This window comes from Prionailurus viverrinus, chromosome B4 (genome assembly GCF_022837055.1).
Source record: "Prionailurus viverrinus isolate Anna chromosome B4, UM_Priviv_1.0, whole genome shotgun sequence".
In the NCBI taxonomy this organism is placed as follows: domain Eukaryota; kingdom Metazoa; phylum Chordata; class Mammalia; order Carnivora; family Felidae; genus Prionailurus; species Prionailurus viverrinus.
In genome coordinates, this window is record NC_062567.1 from 76,179,527 (window position 1) to 76,197,963 (window position 18,437).

The window sequence follows — 18,437 nt, forward strand, 5'->3', positions numbered from 1 at the left end:
CCTTGCCTCATGTACACCCATCATGAACCACCGATGCGCAAGGATCGAATTTCAGCATTTTCTCAACTGAACAAAAATGTTCTCCACATCACCTATCTGATCAGTTCAAACCAAGATGACACTTTTATACTTTTTAAAATAATGAGTCAAAATATCTGGAAGTTGATTCTGAGACTTGGGGAAAGAAAGGAGAGGAAGAAGAATATGGGAGATTTGGGAGGATTATGGGAGAAGGAGGTAGGAGGTCTCAAGGATGGAAGTGCGTCCATTCACAGTTGACTCTCTCCTGCAGTACCACAGCCTCAGGAAAGGCCAGTCTACTCATATGGACTTAACTTTACATTTACATGGAGATTAACTTTACATTTCATCAGACAACTGGATGGGGGTGAAAGATCTTCAGAGAGACCCCTGTCACTGCCAAGCAAGAACAGGCCTCACCCTCTTCCTTACAACAATGATGCGGTCCATCTTCAGTGGAAGTGACCATCAGGCCCACCCTTGGTCATCTTTGATCCCCTCTTAAGTCCTACTTTTGCCCCAGTTCTTGCCCTTGAGTTCACACTAGGTTTTCAGGGGGTCATTCAGACTTTTCAAATGTTCAGGATTGAGCTCAACACGCAGGGAGGGAGACCTTTTCCCACTTCCAGAGACTCTCTGTATCAAGAAGGATTTAGCTGCTTCCTTATGTCTTTACAAGTAACAGAACAGAACCAAAAAAAAAAGGCTTTTTATCATTCTCAAGAACTTTCTGATAATACTCAAATTACATGAGCTTCACCCTCACTGTCCCTGGGAACAATTGCCTTGAGGTGACCAATACAGGTCCCACCGTCATGTGTAGAGGAGCCTTTGTACCAGCAGAGGACACTCTGTACTGCTTAGAACAGAACCTATTGACAGATTGGAAACTGGGCGTGGGCATGAAGGAGGGGTGGGAATAACCCAAGGTGCACCTGGGAAGGTCATAAGTTGACTAAGACTGTTCTATTTTTCTGATAATGGATGGCAGGGAGTGCCACATTCCCTCCAGCAGATATGGGAGGGGCAACACAGTGACACAGCGCATCCCAGGGCAGCTTGGGTATCCATCCTTCCAACAAACACCAAAAATTGGTGGAGCCACCCAAATGTCTCGTGGGCATCTTTACCCTGTCTTTCACCTGACACAAGACGTCAGCACATTGTGGCTCCAGGAGGCAACTTTATAGACATTCCTCTGACCTCCCACCATCACCAGCCTATTAGCTGCATCCTCTTCACAAGAGAAGGGGCTGGTAGTGCCCGCTTCACCCCTTTCACCTGACCAAATCCTGACCATATTTCTAGGCTCTTCTCAACTTGCAGCTCCTCCAGGAATCTTCTGCTCACTCTTAACTTCTATTCCTGGCTGTTTTTTGAAATGTGCTCCAAGAGGGACTTGGTTTCCATGACATCACGCTCCCATCCGGCTCCAGTACACTCTACTGATTTCTCTTTCTTTGTGTGGTCCTTAGGAAGAATGGTCCAGTGGGTCTGTTCTTGGTTCTCCCCTTTCTCTCCTTTTTTTTAAGGGAGTACGTTTCTTTAATTGCAAATGAAACAGAAACTAATGGAAACAGTTACACAATTCAGGGGGTCCATCTCTGAGATGGAGATAGAGATTTTCCACAACTCCTCTCCTGCAACATGCGCACCCATGCATGCACGCTTACACACACACACACACACACACACACACACACAGTTCAGTTGAATATCCATGCTTCCTATTCTCCCCTGGATGCTCTAAAAATATTCCAGCCAAAAAGTATCCTAAAGCAAGAGTACTGCCCTAGAAATCCTTTGGAAATCTGTGGAGTCATTTTTTGCTTGTCACTGTGGTTTGGGGGGCTGTCACTGACATTTCCTGAGCACAATCCAGATTATGCTAGACCTCTTGAACAACTTTCGAATGCCCCACCATTTATGTGGCTCAGCCCAGAACCCAACTCCATATCACACACACATGCCAAGTGGTTTTCCTCAGTTTTCTGTTCTCAACAACTGAGTAGTTGAGGAATGCAACAGCTGTGTAAAGAGAAGACTATATTTTCTTTTCATTAGAAAGCTTCCAGGAATTTTCACCTTTTAGGAAAACTGTGTTGGTCATATGGCAAAGCTGCTCATAGTCTTTAGATTACCACTACAGCAGACCTGCATTGACCTGCATTTGTAGCTGGTTCAACACTTGGCAATTCCACCTGTCAGTGCAAACATCTGATGCGTCTTTGTGTTTTCTAATACAGTCCTGCCTGAGAAGTTACAAAGTGAAATACAGATGATATTGCTACCAGTTCTTTTTTCCTTTTTTTGTTTCCTTTGTATTGCAGTCAAGTCACTGTGTTGATTTGTTTTAATTATATGTGATTGCAAGGTTTACCATCTATGCTTTCCCTTTTCCTATGGCAAAAGGGTATTATTTTAATTTTTGTTATAAAACAAGGGCAATGAGACTGATATCTTTACAACAACTGACTTAAAGAAAGAATATTCTTTTTCAAAATAAACTTTTATCAGTGTCCATAAAGCACCTGTCAAAGTTTCCACACACATTTTTGATAGAACAGAGTAGTTATATGAGACTTCCTCATAGTCCCTCCAAAGGACCAACAGAAGGTCCCCATTCCAATGAACAATGTCTGGGGGGTTATGGTTCCCAAAATTCCATACAAAGCCATAGGCTCTAGCTCAAGATCATCTTTTGAATTTTCTCTCCCAAAGGCGTGTGCACAGCCCCTGAGGCTAGTGAAGACCCTCCCCCAGGGAAGGGAGTCGAGATGGCAGACTTGAGCTAAGCTCAATGAGGACCTGAGAGGTTGCAGACAGAATTACTGGGTTCTGCTGTTTCCCCAGGGGCACTAGATGGTTGTCTGAGGACTGGAATTGTAGGAGAAGAGGCACTTAGTGTGTGGGGATGGGAGAAGGTGGGAAGGCCATTCTTCTTCAGAGTTAGATGAATCTCAGAACTCTATTAGGGACTTGGCTATGTTCAAGCCACACAGTTATGGAAAGAAACTGGCCAGTTATGGAAGGAAGACTGGCCACTGAAATGACTTCTACAACACTGTGACCATACTAGGAAGGAAAATTGCCCAAAGGGAGCCCCAAGAGTGAAGGAAAGAATTCTGTCCCTCCAGCTGAGACACTAGGGGTGAGACATATGAATCTAGACCCAGGGAGAGTAGTTGCGTGCAGGCCACTTAACATAAGGGCAAAATGCTGAAATTGGCTCATATGCTGTGGTATATAGGCAGAAGTCACAGCCAGCCTCCAAAAGGCTTATATGCTGAAGAACAGGCAGTTCAAATCCCAATGGAGACAATCAAGTCTACTGGGTGTTTGGAGGGAGGCCGGGGTGGCAGGACCTCTGAGAAAGAAGAATGAATATATATGCATATTTTTGCTTGCATGTGCATACATACCTTTGGAAAGATGCCTAAGCAACTATGGTTGCCACAGAGAAAAGGAACTCAGTGGTGGGGGATGGGAGAATTTTTATCATATGGTTGTTTTTTATAGATTTCCATCTTTCTGAGTATTATTAATTGCATAAGCACCAAGCATCAAATTAGCACTGGGCCTACCCAAGGATGAAATGTGGGAGTCTAAGATTTTGAGAGGTCATCACTAGATCTGGGAGACCTTGCTGTCTTGGTTAGACAGCTCCTGAAGAATTATGTCTGCTCTCGTGGACTTTACATTTTCTCCTTTTGAGCAAGCTTTTCCTGTATATATATATATATATATATATATATACACACACACACACACACATACATATATATACATATATATACATACATATATATATGTATATATATACATGTATATATATGTATGTATACATACACATATATATGTGTGTATGTATATATATATATATATATTAATGTTTTTTTAATTTATTTTTAAAGTAGAGAGAGAGAGACAGAGCATGAGCGGGGGAGGGGCAAAGACAGAGGGAGACACAGAATCCGAAGCAGGCTCCAGGCTCTGAGCTGTCAGCACAGAGCCCGATGCGGGGCTTGAACTCACCAACTGTGAGATCATGACCTGAGCAGAAGTCAGACGCTTAACTGACTGAGCCACCCAGGCGCCCCTCCTGTATATTTTTTACTTTCTTTCCTACTGTGTGTTCTCAGCAATTCTCCCTCTACCCCTTCTTCCTGAGTTCTCTCATAGTTTACTCTTTCAAATTTTGATGAAGTTCAGTTTATACCTCCAGCCCCAGTAATTACATGGAGAGAGTAGAGGCTCCTCAAAAGACCTAAGTCATCATTTCTCCACACTAGCCCTCTTGCTACATTATCTGTTATTACCCAAGCCAGAACCGTGGAGCCATCCTCAACTCTTCCCTTTGCGTCACCCATCCCCAACCCGCATACCAATCCATCACCAAGTCCTGATGATTGGAATCCCAACTACCTGTGGAATTCAGATCTTCACCCTTATTTCTGGCCACCCACCCACCTCTAAGGACCTGAACTTAAGGTGTAAGACTTTTTTGTCTGCACCTTTGCCATCATTCCCTATCAAGTCTTCCTATTCCAGTATGGCCCCCTCTAATCTGGCCTGAGTTATTCCTTTAAAATACCCATCTGACCATGCCAGTCTCCTATTAAATCCCTTCACTGGCTCCTTCTCACCTATCATAGCAGTTTCAGCCCCTAAATACCTGGGGGGGAAAATGGCATTTCCATGAGCAGGCCTCTCACAAGCAGAGCAGATTTCTTACGGGATGTTCAAGTACAAGACAAACTGTGGCTCATGCTCAATTCTTATTCCACCAGCAGTAAAACAACCCCTTTGTCTCCCATTGTCCCTGTACATAGTAGGCTGCAATAAGTCAATAGGTCCAAAACTCCACCTGAGAACTTCTGACTTACAAACTAGAGTCCAGACTCCTTTGAATGCCTACAAGGATGGTCCTTTCTGAGTGAATCTGATGAACTTGTCACCCTCCTTTCTCATCACCAACTTCAAGTTCCTTCAGATGATCAAATACTTCATGTAATTTCATTCTTCCACACTTAACCCATATTATCTCTTCTCTCTGGAGTGTCCTTCTCTGCCTTAAATGTCTTTGTCTGTCTTGTCTGCCTGACAAACTCCTGTTTGTCCTCTAAAACCCTGCCATGCACTACTCCCATATGTACCATTTCTATACCTTTTATATTACAATGCACATGGGCTGTGTGCATTGTAATGGCACATTTGCATACATCCCATCACCCAAGTCTCTAAGCTCTATGACAGCAAAAACTGTTTCTCATTCATCATAGCCTCCCCAGTGTTTGGCCTTGTCCCTGACACATACTACGTGTGCAGGAACTGTTTGTTGACCGAATGGAATCCATATTTTTCCTCTGCTGTCTCTCTAGTACTAATGAACGTTGGCACTTCATACTATACAATTTATTTCCCCATTACATATTGACCTACACATGGGTTTCATTTAGTCCGGTGACCTTACAAGTTTTGATAAGTTTCACCGTAAATTGTAGGGTCTCTGTTTCATGTCTGACCTTGCCAAGAAAACTCAAGTCCAAACAAGATGAACAAGGGTGTTACCAATGTAAAATGTAACTAAAGAAAGTTGTAATGTAATAAAGGAATTAGAAAATGTGTGCCAGAGTACTAGAACACTCTCACTGGTTCATTCACTCAGTGGTCTCCCAGGTGCTGCATCTGGTAGCCCCAGAAGTCTTCTTTCCTTTGGAGGAAAGTAAACCATCTCAAAGCCACTCAACTCCTATTTCTCTAAATCAACAAGCACCAAGCCACTTATTATGATTAACTCAATTTCCCAGGTATCTTGGTAACAGGATGGGGAGGCTCTGGTATTTCAGTCTCTGAAAATGTAACAAGCAAATATATGGACATTATGGCTCATGCATCCATGACTTACATGTTTGGTTCACAAATATTAGTCCTTAGGAACAGATTCAAATTGGATACATTAACAAAATCAATTCTATGTCACTACAGAGCTGTCACTGGGCCACCGTGACCATGCCAAGGTACTTCCCTCCTTGGTGGCTTTGACTGCCTGCTATCTTCTTCTACTTCTGAGTCACTCCCTTCTAATTTCATTTAACTACCTCTGGATAACATATCCACAGTTCACAAAGCATTTCACACTATTTATTTTATCCTCTTGATGTCCCCAAGCAAATATTCTCATCCCCATTTCACCTATAAGACAACAGAAGCTCCGAATGGCCAAGTGATTTGTCCAAGGATCCACACATGCAGTAGGCTGTGGTTATTTTCCTTAGCCTGCCCCTTAAACACCACAGTGGCTTAAACCCAGTCTCTCTGAATTGAAGCTTGTTATTTTTATCCACCATAAGGCTTCTCTTTCACATCAGTCCAGACAGGAAGCACCTCTAATGAAGGAGTGATTAGGGAGGAGAGATAGAGCTCATCAAGTTGTATTTACGTAGTACTCTTGTTGACTTTTATCCTCTATTCCCCTCAGTTCTGCTTGAGACTGGAGCTAGGAAGACTTTTGCTAATTGAAAGCTAAGAAAATTGAACTTCAGGAAAGTTGACTGACTTTTTCATGGTCATAGAACCCCTGGGAATCTGATGTTCATTGGTCTTTAGAGTAAGCATCTACTGAGCTATCTAGAGACCAACAAGCAATGCTATAATAGCCAGGTCATCAACAACAGCAGCATTATTATCAAAAATGGCATCCACCAAGTTCTTACCATGTGCTAAACCATGTTCATTCATTATCTCATTCAATCCTTCCATGATTCCCACAAGGAAGGCATTGTTATCCCCTTTTTAGAGATAATAAAACTGAGGTACAGAGAGACCTGTAACTTGCACATTATCACAGAGCTAGTAAATGGTGGTGGTAAGATCTAGCTCCAAGCATATCTGAGTCCAAATGCCCATGCTTCTGATCACTATTGTATCCCATTGTACAACTTTACGAGTACAAGCTATATGTGCACGAATGAACTTAGATTAAAGAGCTCTTAGATTCAGTGGCCTGAATGAGGAAAAATGGATATCTGGCTCTCCATCACCACTCTTAGTTCTTGAGCTACCTAGCCAAAGTCTGCATTCTGGCTATAGTAGCTGCTGACCCTGTGTTACCCACACCGCCCTCATCACTGTTCCACATGAACAATTACTTTTCCACGCAATACTTTCCTCTCTTCTCCATGCCAGACTCCTCTTTCCCAAACTGCTTGCTCCCTGCCCTTTCCATGAAAGACTTCTCAAATGAACAAAAGCTTCCATTTCTCCACGACATATGTACACTCTGGGAAAGAGCGCATTGTGTTTAAATGTCAAATGTTTAAAGTTAAATGGTGCCTGACAGGCCTCTGCATCTTGCCCATCATTTGCATGTGTCCCAACTCCCCCATAGACTATGTGGCTCTAAGGTCTTCTTTTCCTCCCACAAAGCACCCATCCAGGACAGACAGTGCCATGAACAAAGGAGATTGAGACTCAGAGAATTTCAAATGCGGTTTATTGCAGCAATACAGGGAAGCGGGGAGTTTAAGGCCTCTCCACAAAAGACAATCAACTTGCTCACACCTTATATACAAAACCAAAGCAGCACAGAGCTTGCTCCAAGAAATAGGATACTAAGGAAGTGTCCAGAGCATGTGCTCCATGCACAGCAAAGAAGCCGTGGTTCTAACCAGCCCTCCTCTGGCCGACTTAAGGAGGTGCTTTGAAATGTAATGTGTGCAGTGGTGATTGCTGAACTGTTTCTCAGGCAAAGCACACAGCAGGGTCATAGCCAGGAGGACTGAGATTGCCACTGGTCTAAAAACTTCTTTGGGAAGCAGAGAAGAAAGGAAAGAGCCTGGGAACTAGGGTGAATCAGTGTAACTCATGATAGCTCTTTTCTCCAGTAAGGCTGGGGGCAACTGACCTTGGTCTTGCCAAGCGTGTTTGGTAGTGATGGAGAGGGAGCGCTAACAGGACAGAGGACACCTCTTTATCTGATCACTCTGGAATAGCTGGAGGAAACAAACTTCACGCTGGAACTGCCACCAGAGGTCTTAGTACCCCCAGAGCTGGATCCCCGGCCTCCAGACGAACTGAAACTGCCTCCAGAGCTCCCGCCGGAACCCCGGCCGCCCCCTCCAGAGCCGCCTCGGTGGCCCCCACTGCTGCTACCGGAACCGAAGCCGCCGCCACCTACAGAGCTGTAGCCGCCACCTCCAGAGCCGTAACTGCCACCTCCGGAGCCATAGCCGCCTCCAGAGCCATAGCCGCCGCCTCCGCCGCCGGAGCCGAAACCTCCGCCTCCTCGGCCACCACCTCCACTGATGGTGGTGTGGCTGGTGTTCACCGCTGCAAAGGGACACGCAGTTATCACCACCCAACTCCTTTTCCAACCGGGCAAAACCTGCACGCGTCCCTAAGAAAGCAGCTTGTACTTACACACGCTCACATTCGGGGAACACTCTCCAGACATCCTGTAGGAGAAAGAAAAGAACATCCCTCAGGACCCTCTGGCCGCACAGACCCTCTCAGCCATCTTCAAGATTCTCCCCATTTGGGGCTCCTCCTACCCACCTGATCTGAAACCTGATCCAGTCCCCTTGGCCTCCCAAACCACTGCCATTTTCCCAGCATAAACACAAACAGGGAGACATGTCCGTATAAAGTAGACAAGAGTCTTGCCGTGAACGCAGGTTAACATTAACAGTGCCATTGACTTCTGGGCCAGATGACACCTGAGCCAGCCCAGACAGAGAATAAACTGTGCCATCTCGAAGCACTTCATAGAGACACCACAACCTTCCGAAAGAAGTTGGGCACCCTGGGTCCCAAAGCAAAGCCAAGCCTTTCCTCCTGCACCCTGTAGCATTCCCCCTTCCCCATACCCAGGACCAGCCGCAGTCACATGGCTGTGTGTCCAACAGCAATCAGCCTACCAGGGAGGAAGCACCAAAAGAAGTGGCCAAGCCACCCAGGATTCTGTCCTCACCTGCTTTCCTCTCCTTCCAGAAGGGTTCTGTAGGTGGCGATCTCCATATCCAGGGCCAGCTTGACATTCAGCAGCTCCTGGTAGTCACGCAGCAGCCGGGCCATGTCCTCCTTGGCCTGTTGCAGGGCATCCTCCAGCTCGGCCAGCTTGTTCTGGGCATCTTTGAGGGCGTTCTCACCACGCTGCTCGGCATCGCTGATGGATTGCTGCAGCGCAGAGATCTGAGAAAGAGAAGCTCACACATTACACACTCTGCTGTCACCTAATCCCACCCTGGCCTTCTTATCTCACATCCAACTGTCCATCTCCATGAGGCTGGTACTCTGGGTCCAAGAGAATGACAGCAAGCTCTGGATAACCCATCACTGCTTCCGGATAGCACGTCACTGTGTTGACTTCCTTGAAAGCCCTTAAAGGGGATGCAGGAGCCTCTCTTGGCCCTGAGCTGAGGCTTCTCCACCCCTTACAGACCTGACATTCTCTACACTGAAGCCTCCTGACTGCACTCACTCACCACGTCTGTGCATCAGGGGCTAGGTCACTCATGACCATCACATCCATTTCTCTACTAGGTCGTTGTCACAAGTTTCCCTAAAGAGAACCCAGCATGGTAGCTGCATTGTGGAAACCAGAATAATCACCAGAGGAACTAGGGACAGTAATATAACCTTGGAGTGGATTGCAGGATTCAAAACGAGGAACGTGTCCTCCGGTTACCCGAGACCCTCACCCCACACCAATTCCATATAGCTGAACAGTAAGTAGAAGGAAGGAGCATGTACCTGCTTCTTGACACTATCGATCTCAGATCGCAGTCTCTGGACCATCCGATTCAGTTCAGAAATCTCCATCTTTGTACTTTTCAGGCTGTCCCCATGTTTGCCAGCAGTGATCTGGAGCTCTTCATACTGAAGATGGTGGATCAAGTCAATTAGATGTGGCAGAGCATACCGTCGTTCACGCATACACACATAAGAGAAAACACAGGACAGGAAGACAAGACATTCCAGGACAACTGGCTAGACATTCAGTTTATTCACCTTGGTCTGGTAGAGCGCCTCGGCCTCGGCCTTGCTCTTCTGGGCAATCTCCTCATACTGAGCCTTGACCTCAGAGATGATGCTGTCCAGGTCCAGGTTCCTGTTGTTGTCCATGGACAGGATGACATTGGTTTCGCTGATATGAGTCTGCATCTGGGCCAACTCCTGCAAGATATAATAGTTCAATGGCTCTTACAGTGTTAACACAAAAAACAGTTTAGACAGAGGGAGGAGTCAGGAGATGGAAGGTGTATCTTTGTTCTCCTGGTTAGTGATGGGCTCAGGCTCCAAGCTCTCCATCTGGGTAAATGTTGAAAGCAGGACTTACTGCTTCATAGAGTGCTCTGTAGAAATCAGTCTCCTGCTGCAAGTTGTCAACTTTGGCCTGAAGATCCACCTTGGCCATATAAGCAGCATCCACATCCTAAAGGAACAATGGACATCATGAAATCATGTTCTTTCCAGGGCAAGTCCCTCTCACTGGTTGTCAGGGGCTTCTCCAAGTAGGACCAGTGTTTGGAATCTCCTCCACACCTTTCTACCCAGGCAGATCACAATTCTTAGACTGTACCACCCCTCAGAATCACAATCACAAGAGAGCTTGCCTGAGTGGCTGAGAACTTGCGCCCCCCCCCCACCCTCCTACATGAAGTGTGAGAGAGCTGGAGAAGCAAAGTGTGCCTGGGTAAGCCCAGGTCCATGATAATGTGGCCGGGAGGCTATTCATCAGGCCCATCACCTGGCTGTCCACATCATGCCTTCCCTCTGCTTAGTAATTGGAGACCTTCTTCTACTATTTATTTCAGATGTGAGGTCCTACAGCTTTGCTCACCTTCTTAATGGTCACAAATTCATTTTCTGCATTTGTCCGCTTGTTGATCTCATCCTCATACCTGCAAGGAAATCAGAGGGATTCAGATGTTTGGCGCAGGTGACACCCTAAGTTCAGCTTCCTGGACTGAAATTGGCATCGCCCATCATGGCCTCTTACTAGTAGCCTAGGACGGTGTGGCCATCCCTTTCTTCTGAGCAATAAAACTGCTAAACTATTTCCAGCTTCTGAGAAAATGAATTCTGGAAATGCCAAATTGATTGGCCTTTAACCTAAGAAAAGATATTGGCACGTACTGTTCATGTATGTAGCTTGCCACTTTCTGGAAATATCTTAGAACGAAAGTCATGAATTTCCCGGCCAATGTTCCTTACTTGTTTCGGTAGTCTTCCACCAGGTCTTGCATATTCTTCAATTCTGAATCCATCCGAGACTGGTCATTCTTCAGCTGGTCCACTCTATTTCTAAGACTGCTGATGTAGGACTCAAAGTAGGGCTCTAAGCTGTGGGTCCGCGTGGAGGTATCAACCTGCTGCAGCAGCTCCCATTTTGTTTGCAGCACCTGGTTCTGTTGCTCCAGGAACCTCACCTAAGAACACACCCCATGACCCACTGGTGCAGAAAGGGAGTCCCCTGGCCCCTGGGTGCCATGGACTACCACACAGTAAGACCTGTGCCTCATTTGGAAAAAAAAAAAAAAAGAAAACTTGTTCTTTCTGTTTTCCTGGCCATGAAGGAGTGACCAAACAAATACCAAACAGCAAAGCCCGTGCAAAATTATTGCAACTACACTTTGAAATAGATACATTATACTTAAAAGATCCACCTTCCAATTTTTTTAAGGTAGATTACCATAAACATTGGTATGCAGTCCCTGAGCACACACATGTTCCAAAGGATGGTGGAGAAACCCAAACTTGAATTTGAAATCTCTTCTGGAAACTTTGAGTTGACATTATTGATGATTAAGCAGTAATTAGACATGGTTTACATGTTTTTCCAGAGCGGATACTTGGAATATAAGTATTAAAAAAAAAAAAAAACCTCTACCTTGATCTGGTACCATTGTAAATTTTTCAGAAGGCAAAGCTCCCCTTCTGACAGCAAAAGATGTTTGAGACTGGCTTATTACATCTTATCTGCTACAACATCACAGTGCAATCTGTTCACCCTCAACTCCCTTTTTAAGGTTAGGAAGACCTTTCCGGAATTCTCATTTGCACCCTGGAAAGCTGAGTTAGCCCCATTTCTATTGTCTTTGTCCACCATATGTAAGTCTCAATTTAGCTCAAGGACTGAATAAAAAACCATTTCAAGGTGATGTCACATTGACTCACATCTATGTAGACCACCGACCTCTTGGTCCAAGAGAGACTGTAGTCATTTGAACCATCCACAAAAATACTTATAACATATCTCCTAGGAGACAAGTCCACAAAATACCCAAACAGCCACTTGAAGCAGAAGGCCAATCTCAAATGGACCAAGAGCAACTCTCCCAGTGCACTGAGCAGATAAACTCACCTTGTCAATGAAGGAGGCAAATTGGTTGTTGAGTGTCTTGATTTGCTCCCTTTCTCGAGACTTTACTTTTTGAATCTCAGGGTCAATCTCCACATTGAGGGGCTGCAGAAGACTCTGGTTGATGGTGACTTCCTGGATGCCACCGGGGGGGCAGACAGGCCCAAAACTCCCTCCACCAAAACCACCTCCACCGAAACCACTGCCACCAAAACCACCTCCACCGAAACCACCTCCACCGAAACCACTGCCACCAAAACCACCTCCACCGAAACCACTGCCACCAAAACCACCTCCACCGAAACCACCTCCACTGCCAAAACCACCCCCAAAGCCACCACCACCAAAACCACCACGTCCTCCTCCAGCCACGCTTATGGAGATGCTTTTACTGCCACCAAGGTTAACAAGGCTTCGACTTCCAAAACCACCGCCACCAGCACCCCCACCGCCACCGCCACATCTTCCCCCTGAAAATCTCCCGCCACCTCCCCCACCATGGCGGACGGAGCTGCTAGTCATTCTGCGCCGGAAGCTGACCACTCCGGCAGAGCCAGAGCTGAAGCCCCCTCCACTCCGGAACCCAGACCTAGAGCTAAACTGTCGACTCATGTTGACTAGGAGAGAGTTGGAGCCAAGTCAGGAGAGGAAAGGAGCCCACACTCCTCTACCCCAAGCACAGAGACTGTCCCTTTTATACAGAGAGCACATTTGGGCTTGGTCCTCAAGTCAGCGGGATGCAGAGCCATGCAAGGGTTTGGCTTGCCTGCAGCCATACAAGATTTTTACGAGCCTCAACAATGCTATAAACAATACACACCTAGCTCCCAGGATGGCTCTCAAAATTGCTGTGAGTGCAAGATCGCCTGTGTGGCAATCATTTTATCAGACCAGATCTCTCTTCAAGTGCTTGTGACTTTGGGAAAATAGGACCCTGCATCTGCCTCCTGGTGTTTCTTGGGAGGATTTCATCACCTCCTGTCACAAAGATATGTATGTTCCCATTCTCGCCTTGCCCATGTAAGCTGCTAAGTACACTGTCCCCTCAGGCCCAGCAAGTGCAATGCCCCACTCTTGAATCGGAGGAAGAATTCTCTGGCCTGCTTCTGAGCTTGCTCTCTAGACCCCAGGGCTCAGCAAGTCATATCTCCGGGCACAGAACAAAAGTTTTAATAAGTGGAAAAGTAAAAGAACATGTTTTCATTAAATGGAAGCTTTACAAACGTGTGTGTTAATATTAAAGGAAGAGACACTGGCAGAGAACAGGATGGATGGGTAGGTGTTCTGGAAGGACCAGAGGGAAAGACAGGTTCTTCTAAGTTTACCAGCTGTTCCTTTTCCTCAAAGACAGGCCAAGACAGGAGACAGAGACACCAGCAAAAGATAACTGGTGGAAACAGAGGGCATGACTACACTCTCTCTGGACAAAGAGGTCTGTTGTCCACATAAGTGTGGGTAATGTGATATCACCTTGAAGTATTTTTTTTATTCAGCTCTTGAGCTGAATTGGGACTTACATAGGGTCAGTGAATACAATAGAAATGGGGCTAACTCAGCTTTCTAGGGTATGCAAATGCCAGCGGGAAAGGCCTACAGAGCAGGGGGGGGGAAGAGGTCCAACCTACTTTGTACATTTTGCAAAGCAAAAGGGTGAACATGAGGCTTCACAGGGGCTTCGAGCCTCACAGCAGATGGTATGGACAGATGAATATAGACTTGGCAGGGAAGACAGGATGCAAGTCTGAAAAGCCTGACCCGAGAAGATAAAATGGTTTCTGGACAATACTAGCGGTAATAGCAACAATAATAATAATAGCTAAGACGTATCGAAACCTGACATGTACCAGACGCTGTTCTACATATTTTATATGTAGTAACCTACTTCGTTTTCACAAATCTGAGATAGAGGCTATTAGGCTACCCCTTTTTAAAACAAGAAAACTGAGGCAACAAAGCTCGAGTTTACAGGGAGGGTGAGTGGCATGGCTGGGATTTGAACAGAGGATGCTGAGTTATAACGTGTGAGGTCCTAACCAGCGACCTGCATGAGAGCACAGCACTGAATGCGGGGTGTGCTGCCCACGGTGTGTAAAGCCAGACGACGTAAGCAGCCAGGTGCCACAGAGAGGTCCAAAGGCAGGAAGCTTTGAATTGTATCCCTTTGAATCCTTGGTCCCAGACATGCGCAGGTGCCCGGAAAAGGTTTCTTCAACTCACTCTGAGAAGGGGAGATGGCAGGCACGGAGTTCAGGGGGCAGATTTTGCTTCCATCGGGAATAGTGTCTAGTCTACGGCCATACCACCCTGAACGCGCCCGATCTCGTCTGATCTCGGAAGCTAAGCAGGGTCGGGCCTGGTTAGTACTTGGATGGGGGAATAGTGTCTAAATTGCATGGCGACTGGCCGGGAAGCCCCAGGGGCCCTTCTGGAGAGTACCGCTTGGTAGATATTAATGGACAGAAGTGGCGTTGAGATCCAGAAAGACCTGAACCCCACATAGGCTTTCCTGCTGAGACTTCTTAGAAGCCGGGCCTGCTCCCCACACCTGTACATAAACGCAGAACTGAACAGTCCATGGGAAACCAATGCTAACAGCTGGCTCTGAGCAGCTCGCCTATGTGTGGGGGTCTCCACTGGGGGATACAAGGCACACGAGAGAAGGGCGGCCAGTGACGATCATCCCACCCTGTCGCTCTGTGCTCCTGAAGCGTCATAGCCCTGGTCAACCCTCCTTGGTCCAGGCCTCACCGCTGAGCCCCACCCCTCCTCTTCTTCCAGGGTTTTTGTACATGCCCTCCTCCAGAAGTACCCCTCACCCCTCCACTGATCCCCCTCTCACCCCCTCGCCTTCATAACACAGTTGTCCAGGACCCTGTCCTAACACTAACATCTTTGGGCTGCTAAGCCAGCCATCTCTTGGGGGATGAGTAATTCAGATCTTGTTCCTAGCAAGGAATAATGGGACCTGGGACGGTCTTGGCATGGTAATGACTGTTGCCTAATCATCTTCTGACAGGCAATCAAAATGCTTTTAGTTCAGCATACTCCCTTGTGAGACCTGTCGCTCTGCACAATTGATTCCTTCTAGCAGTTTGGAGGGGTGTGCGTATGGGTACGCACACATGTGTGTGTACATGTGTGTTTATTATCTCACCTCTGCCAGCCAACAACAGCTCTCTCAGGGACGCAGGCTTCTATCCCCAAACTGAGAAACTGACAGAAAAAGCAAAGAGGTGGACAGTCGGACAGTTGGTGGACCATTTACAGAGCTGCAAAACTTACTATAGCTGCTACCATGAGGAGGGAGGGTCACCCGGAAAAGAAGAAACAAGGAAGCATAAAAATCACCTTCGGCTGACATGTACGCACTTGGCCTGACCGAGAGCCTACACGAACACTCCCCACGCAGGACCCCTGAGAACTAAGGAATCAAACTGTTTCAACCCGTTTTACAAAATGGAAAACTGAGGCCCAGGGAGATTAGGTGGCTTGCTTAGACTTTCCAGCTAGGAAAACACACATCTGAAACACACATATGGTTTCAGTTCAAGTATTCTTGTAAACTGGAGAGGAGGATCAAAGACAGGCAAGTGGAACTGGTTCCAGTACATGAGTGTGCAGAGAATCACAGAATATTCCCATCTGCAGGGACTCAAAGACCACACTGTCTAACCTGCCGACCGAACCAGTGAGAAGACAGACGAAGAGAAGTAAAAAAAAAAAAAAAAAAAAAAAAAATGTGTCCAAGAATCTTCCAGTTTCTGAATCAAACTCCTATTCTGTGCCCCCTGCTCACTTTTGAGGGATCCCAGTGGGGCCAGCCATCTGAACTCATACTTCCCTGTGAGGGCCCCAGGACTGTGGTGAGGATGCGGGGTGGGGGACACAGGCATGAGCCACACACCCTTCTTCCTGGCTTCCTCGCGTGTCCTGCATTTGTAAAGGCATCATGAAAGAGAGAGACGCTAACAGCCCCAGGCACCGACTACGTGCCAGGAGCCATCTCTCATCCAAACATCTCCCGAAGTCCACACGGTGGTGAGGTCTATTTCTGTTAAAAGATGTGCTCCCAGCTGGTAACTGGCAAGCCGAGCCTCTCAAACTGCAAGAATGTGCCTGCCTTCACCCCAAAGGCCTCCTCTTGTCAAGGGACTGCCCCTGTCGCCTACAGCTTTTTGCCACCCACTCATCCAGCCTGACACCTTGACCTTTCTGCTCTCATGGTTTGCCTAACTATTCAACCCCCTTCCCTTTTCCTGTATTCCTTTCCATCTTCCCAGCCCACTCATACTCTTCTCTCCCTGACAGGCCTTCTAGTTGCCTTGGTGACTCACTTCAAACTTCTACTCCTCATCAAGCTCTGGGGCACTCAAGATCTCAATCCCTGCGCATTTGGACCTGAATCTGGATTTGGTCCCTCAGGCCTCGAGCAACCTCAGTTGCTGCCAGATTCAAGTGCATATTCACATGTGTGTGTGTGTGTGTGTGTGTGTGTGTGTGTTTTCCAGTCCCTCAATTGCTCTGTAAGCCCTTTGAAAGCAAAACTAAGTCCTCTGTGTCTTTGGGTGCTCTCCTAGTACCCCCACTTTCCACAGCCTCTCACACAGTCCGCTGCACCTGAGGGGTACCCCCATCAATGCTGGATAGCAGAGCGCCAGAGCACCTCCTGTCCCAACGACACCCCCCCACACACACTGGAACTAATCACTGAGGTGAAGCGGTCACAGGCAGGCCGTGGGCACGGGCAGGCGTGGTGAGGTTTTGGGAACTTTTTGCGGGATGGGACAGAGCAAAACAGCTGGAGAGAGACGTGCAGAGACAAGCCACCCAAGCCTGTGGGACTCCACCAGGGACATAAGAGAAGGTAATTCAAGGAGAGTGGGGAAAGCTGAAGCCTGGGGGGCATAAAAGAGAATCACCCACAATGGGGAGGCGGGTGAGATGTGGAAAGCCCGCAGCCAGCAGGGGAGGGGCCAAGGCTTTTTATGCAGGAGGGAGAGGTGCCCTACTGGGACAGCCTGTCAGAAAATAGCAGGGAAGGAGGCCCCCAGCAGCTTGCTGGCAGTGCTGGAGCAGAGTAGAGGCCAGGAGGGAGGAAGCCAAAGATGAGTGTGGAGGACAGGGGAGGTGGAGGTTGTCTGAGCCATGGAGTCATCCAGAGGCCCACTCGTGACTGCAGATGTCTAGCCGTGTGACTCTGGGAAGGTCACTTACCCTCTCTGAGCCTGAGTTTCCTTGTCTAAAACAGGGACTGCATCTGCCTTAAAGGGAAACTGAAATGGAGTTGATGCTATCTAGAAGGGGCAGAAAGGATTCTGTCTCACCCTTGCCTATGGAAGGACCTAGAAGATGATATAACAATCAGGAGAAGCTTTGGAACAGGCCCCTGTTTGATTGGAAACTGAAAAGACCTGGAAAGGCAGCCTAAGTTCCTGCGATGAGGTCATCTTGTGGGCGAAAGCCTTGCGGGGGAGGTGGGTGCAGTCCATAAATCTAGAACAGGGAAGCTGGGGCTCCATCACATACAGGAGAGAGTGCTGAGTGCACCTGCAGCTGAAGGGGCTAGACTAGACTGGGGATTACTGTCATTGCAGAATACCTGCTCTGCAGGGTGGGAACAGTTCCCAAGGCTTAGCACACTGGGACAGGTGTCCCCACAAGCCCTTCAGGCCCAGCACCGGGATGTGCAGAACCAATCCTCCCATGCTCAAGCACCTCCCCACATGCCGAGTTCCCAGCTCAGCCTTCAACAGAGTGTTGATCAACCCAAACACACACAGTTTCCTGGACTGATCAGAAAGCTGATAAAACCAGGGCAGCAAGTCCAACCCAAGAATGGGAGTTACAAGCTTAAAGAGGGACTATCGGAGCACATGGCTCAGAAGTTGAAGAAGCACCCTGGGCCAAAGGTCCAGTAATTGATGGTGAAGAAACCTTCTCGACAGACTTCCTTACATCAAGGACTTTCCTAGCCCAGAAACGTACACCTTGTCCGAGATCAGACACGGTTAGGATTTTACTGAGCCAAAGGTTGCTCCTGCTGTCACCGTGT

General features: G+C 47.3%; 1 protein-coding gene across 1 annotated transcript; it reads right to left on the bottom strand.

The window, feature by feature from the left end:
• Positions 1-7,993: 7,993 nt before the first annotated feature.
• On the bottom strand, positions 7,994-12,997 carry LOC125170020 (keratin, type II cytoskeletal 1). The gene is made up of 9 exons (XM_047866078.1): positions 12,389-12,997; positions 11,239-11,453; positions 10,865-10,925; positions 10,361-10,456; positions 10,033-10,197; positions 9,775-9,900; positions 8,993-9,213; positions 8,443-8,477; positions 7,994-8,352 (listed from the first exon to the last, which is right to left on the bottom strand). Exons 1-9 carry the CDS (start codon positions 12,995-12,997, stop codon positions 7,994-7,996), a joined length of 1,887 nt encoding a protein of 628 aa, XP_047722034.1.
• Between the last annotated feature and the right edge of the window lie 5,440 nt (positions 12,998-18,437).

What these genes read in the sequence shown, in the direction of transcription:
- LOC125170020 (XM_047866078.1), bottom strand. Translation starts at nt 12,997, where the DNA reads ATGAGTCGACAGTTTAGCTCTAGGTCTGGGTTCCGGAGTGGAGGGGGC. An exon ending in GTGGAAGACTACCGAAACAA is followed by an intron (nt 10,926 to 11,238) that starts GTAAGGAACATT and finishes ATTTCCTTGCAG; the next exon opens with GTATGAGGATGAGATCAACA. An exon ending in AATTTGTGACCATTAAGAAG is followed by an intron (nt 10,457 to 10,864) that starts GTGAGCAAAGCT and finishes TTGTTCCTTTAG; the next exon opens with GATGTGGATGCTGCTTATAT.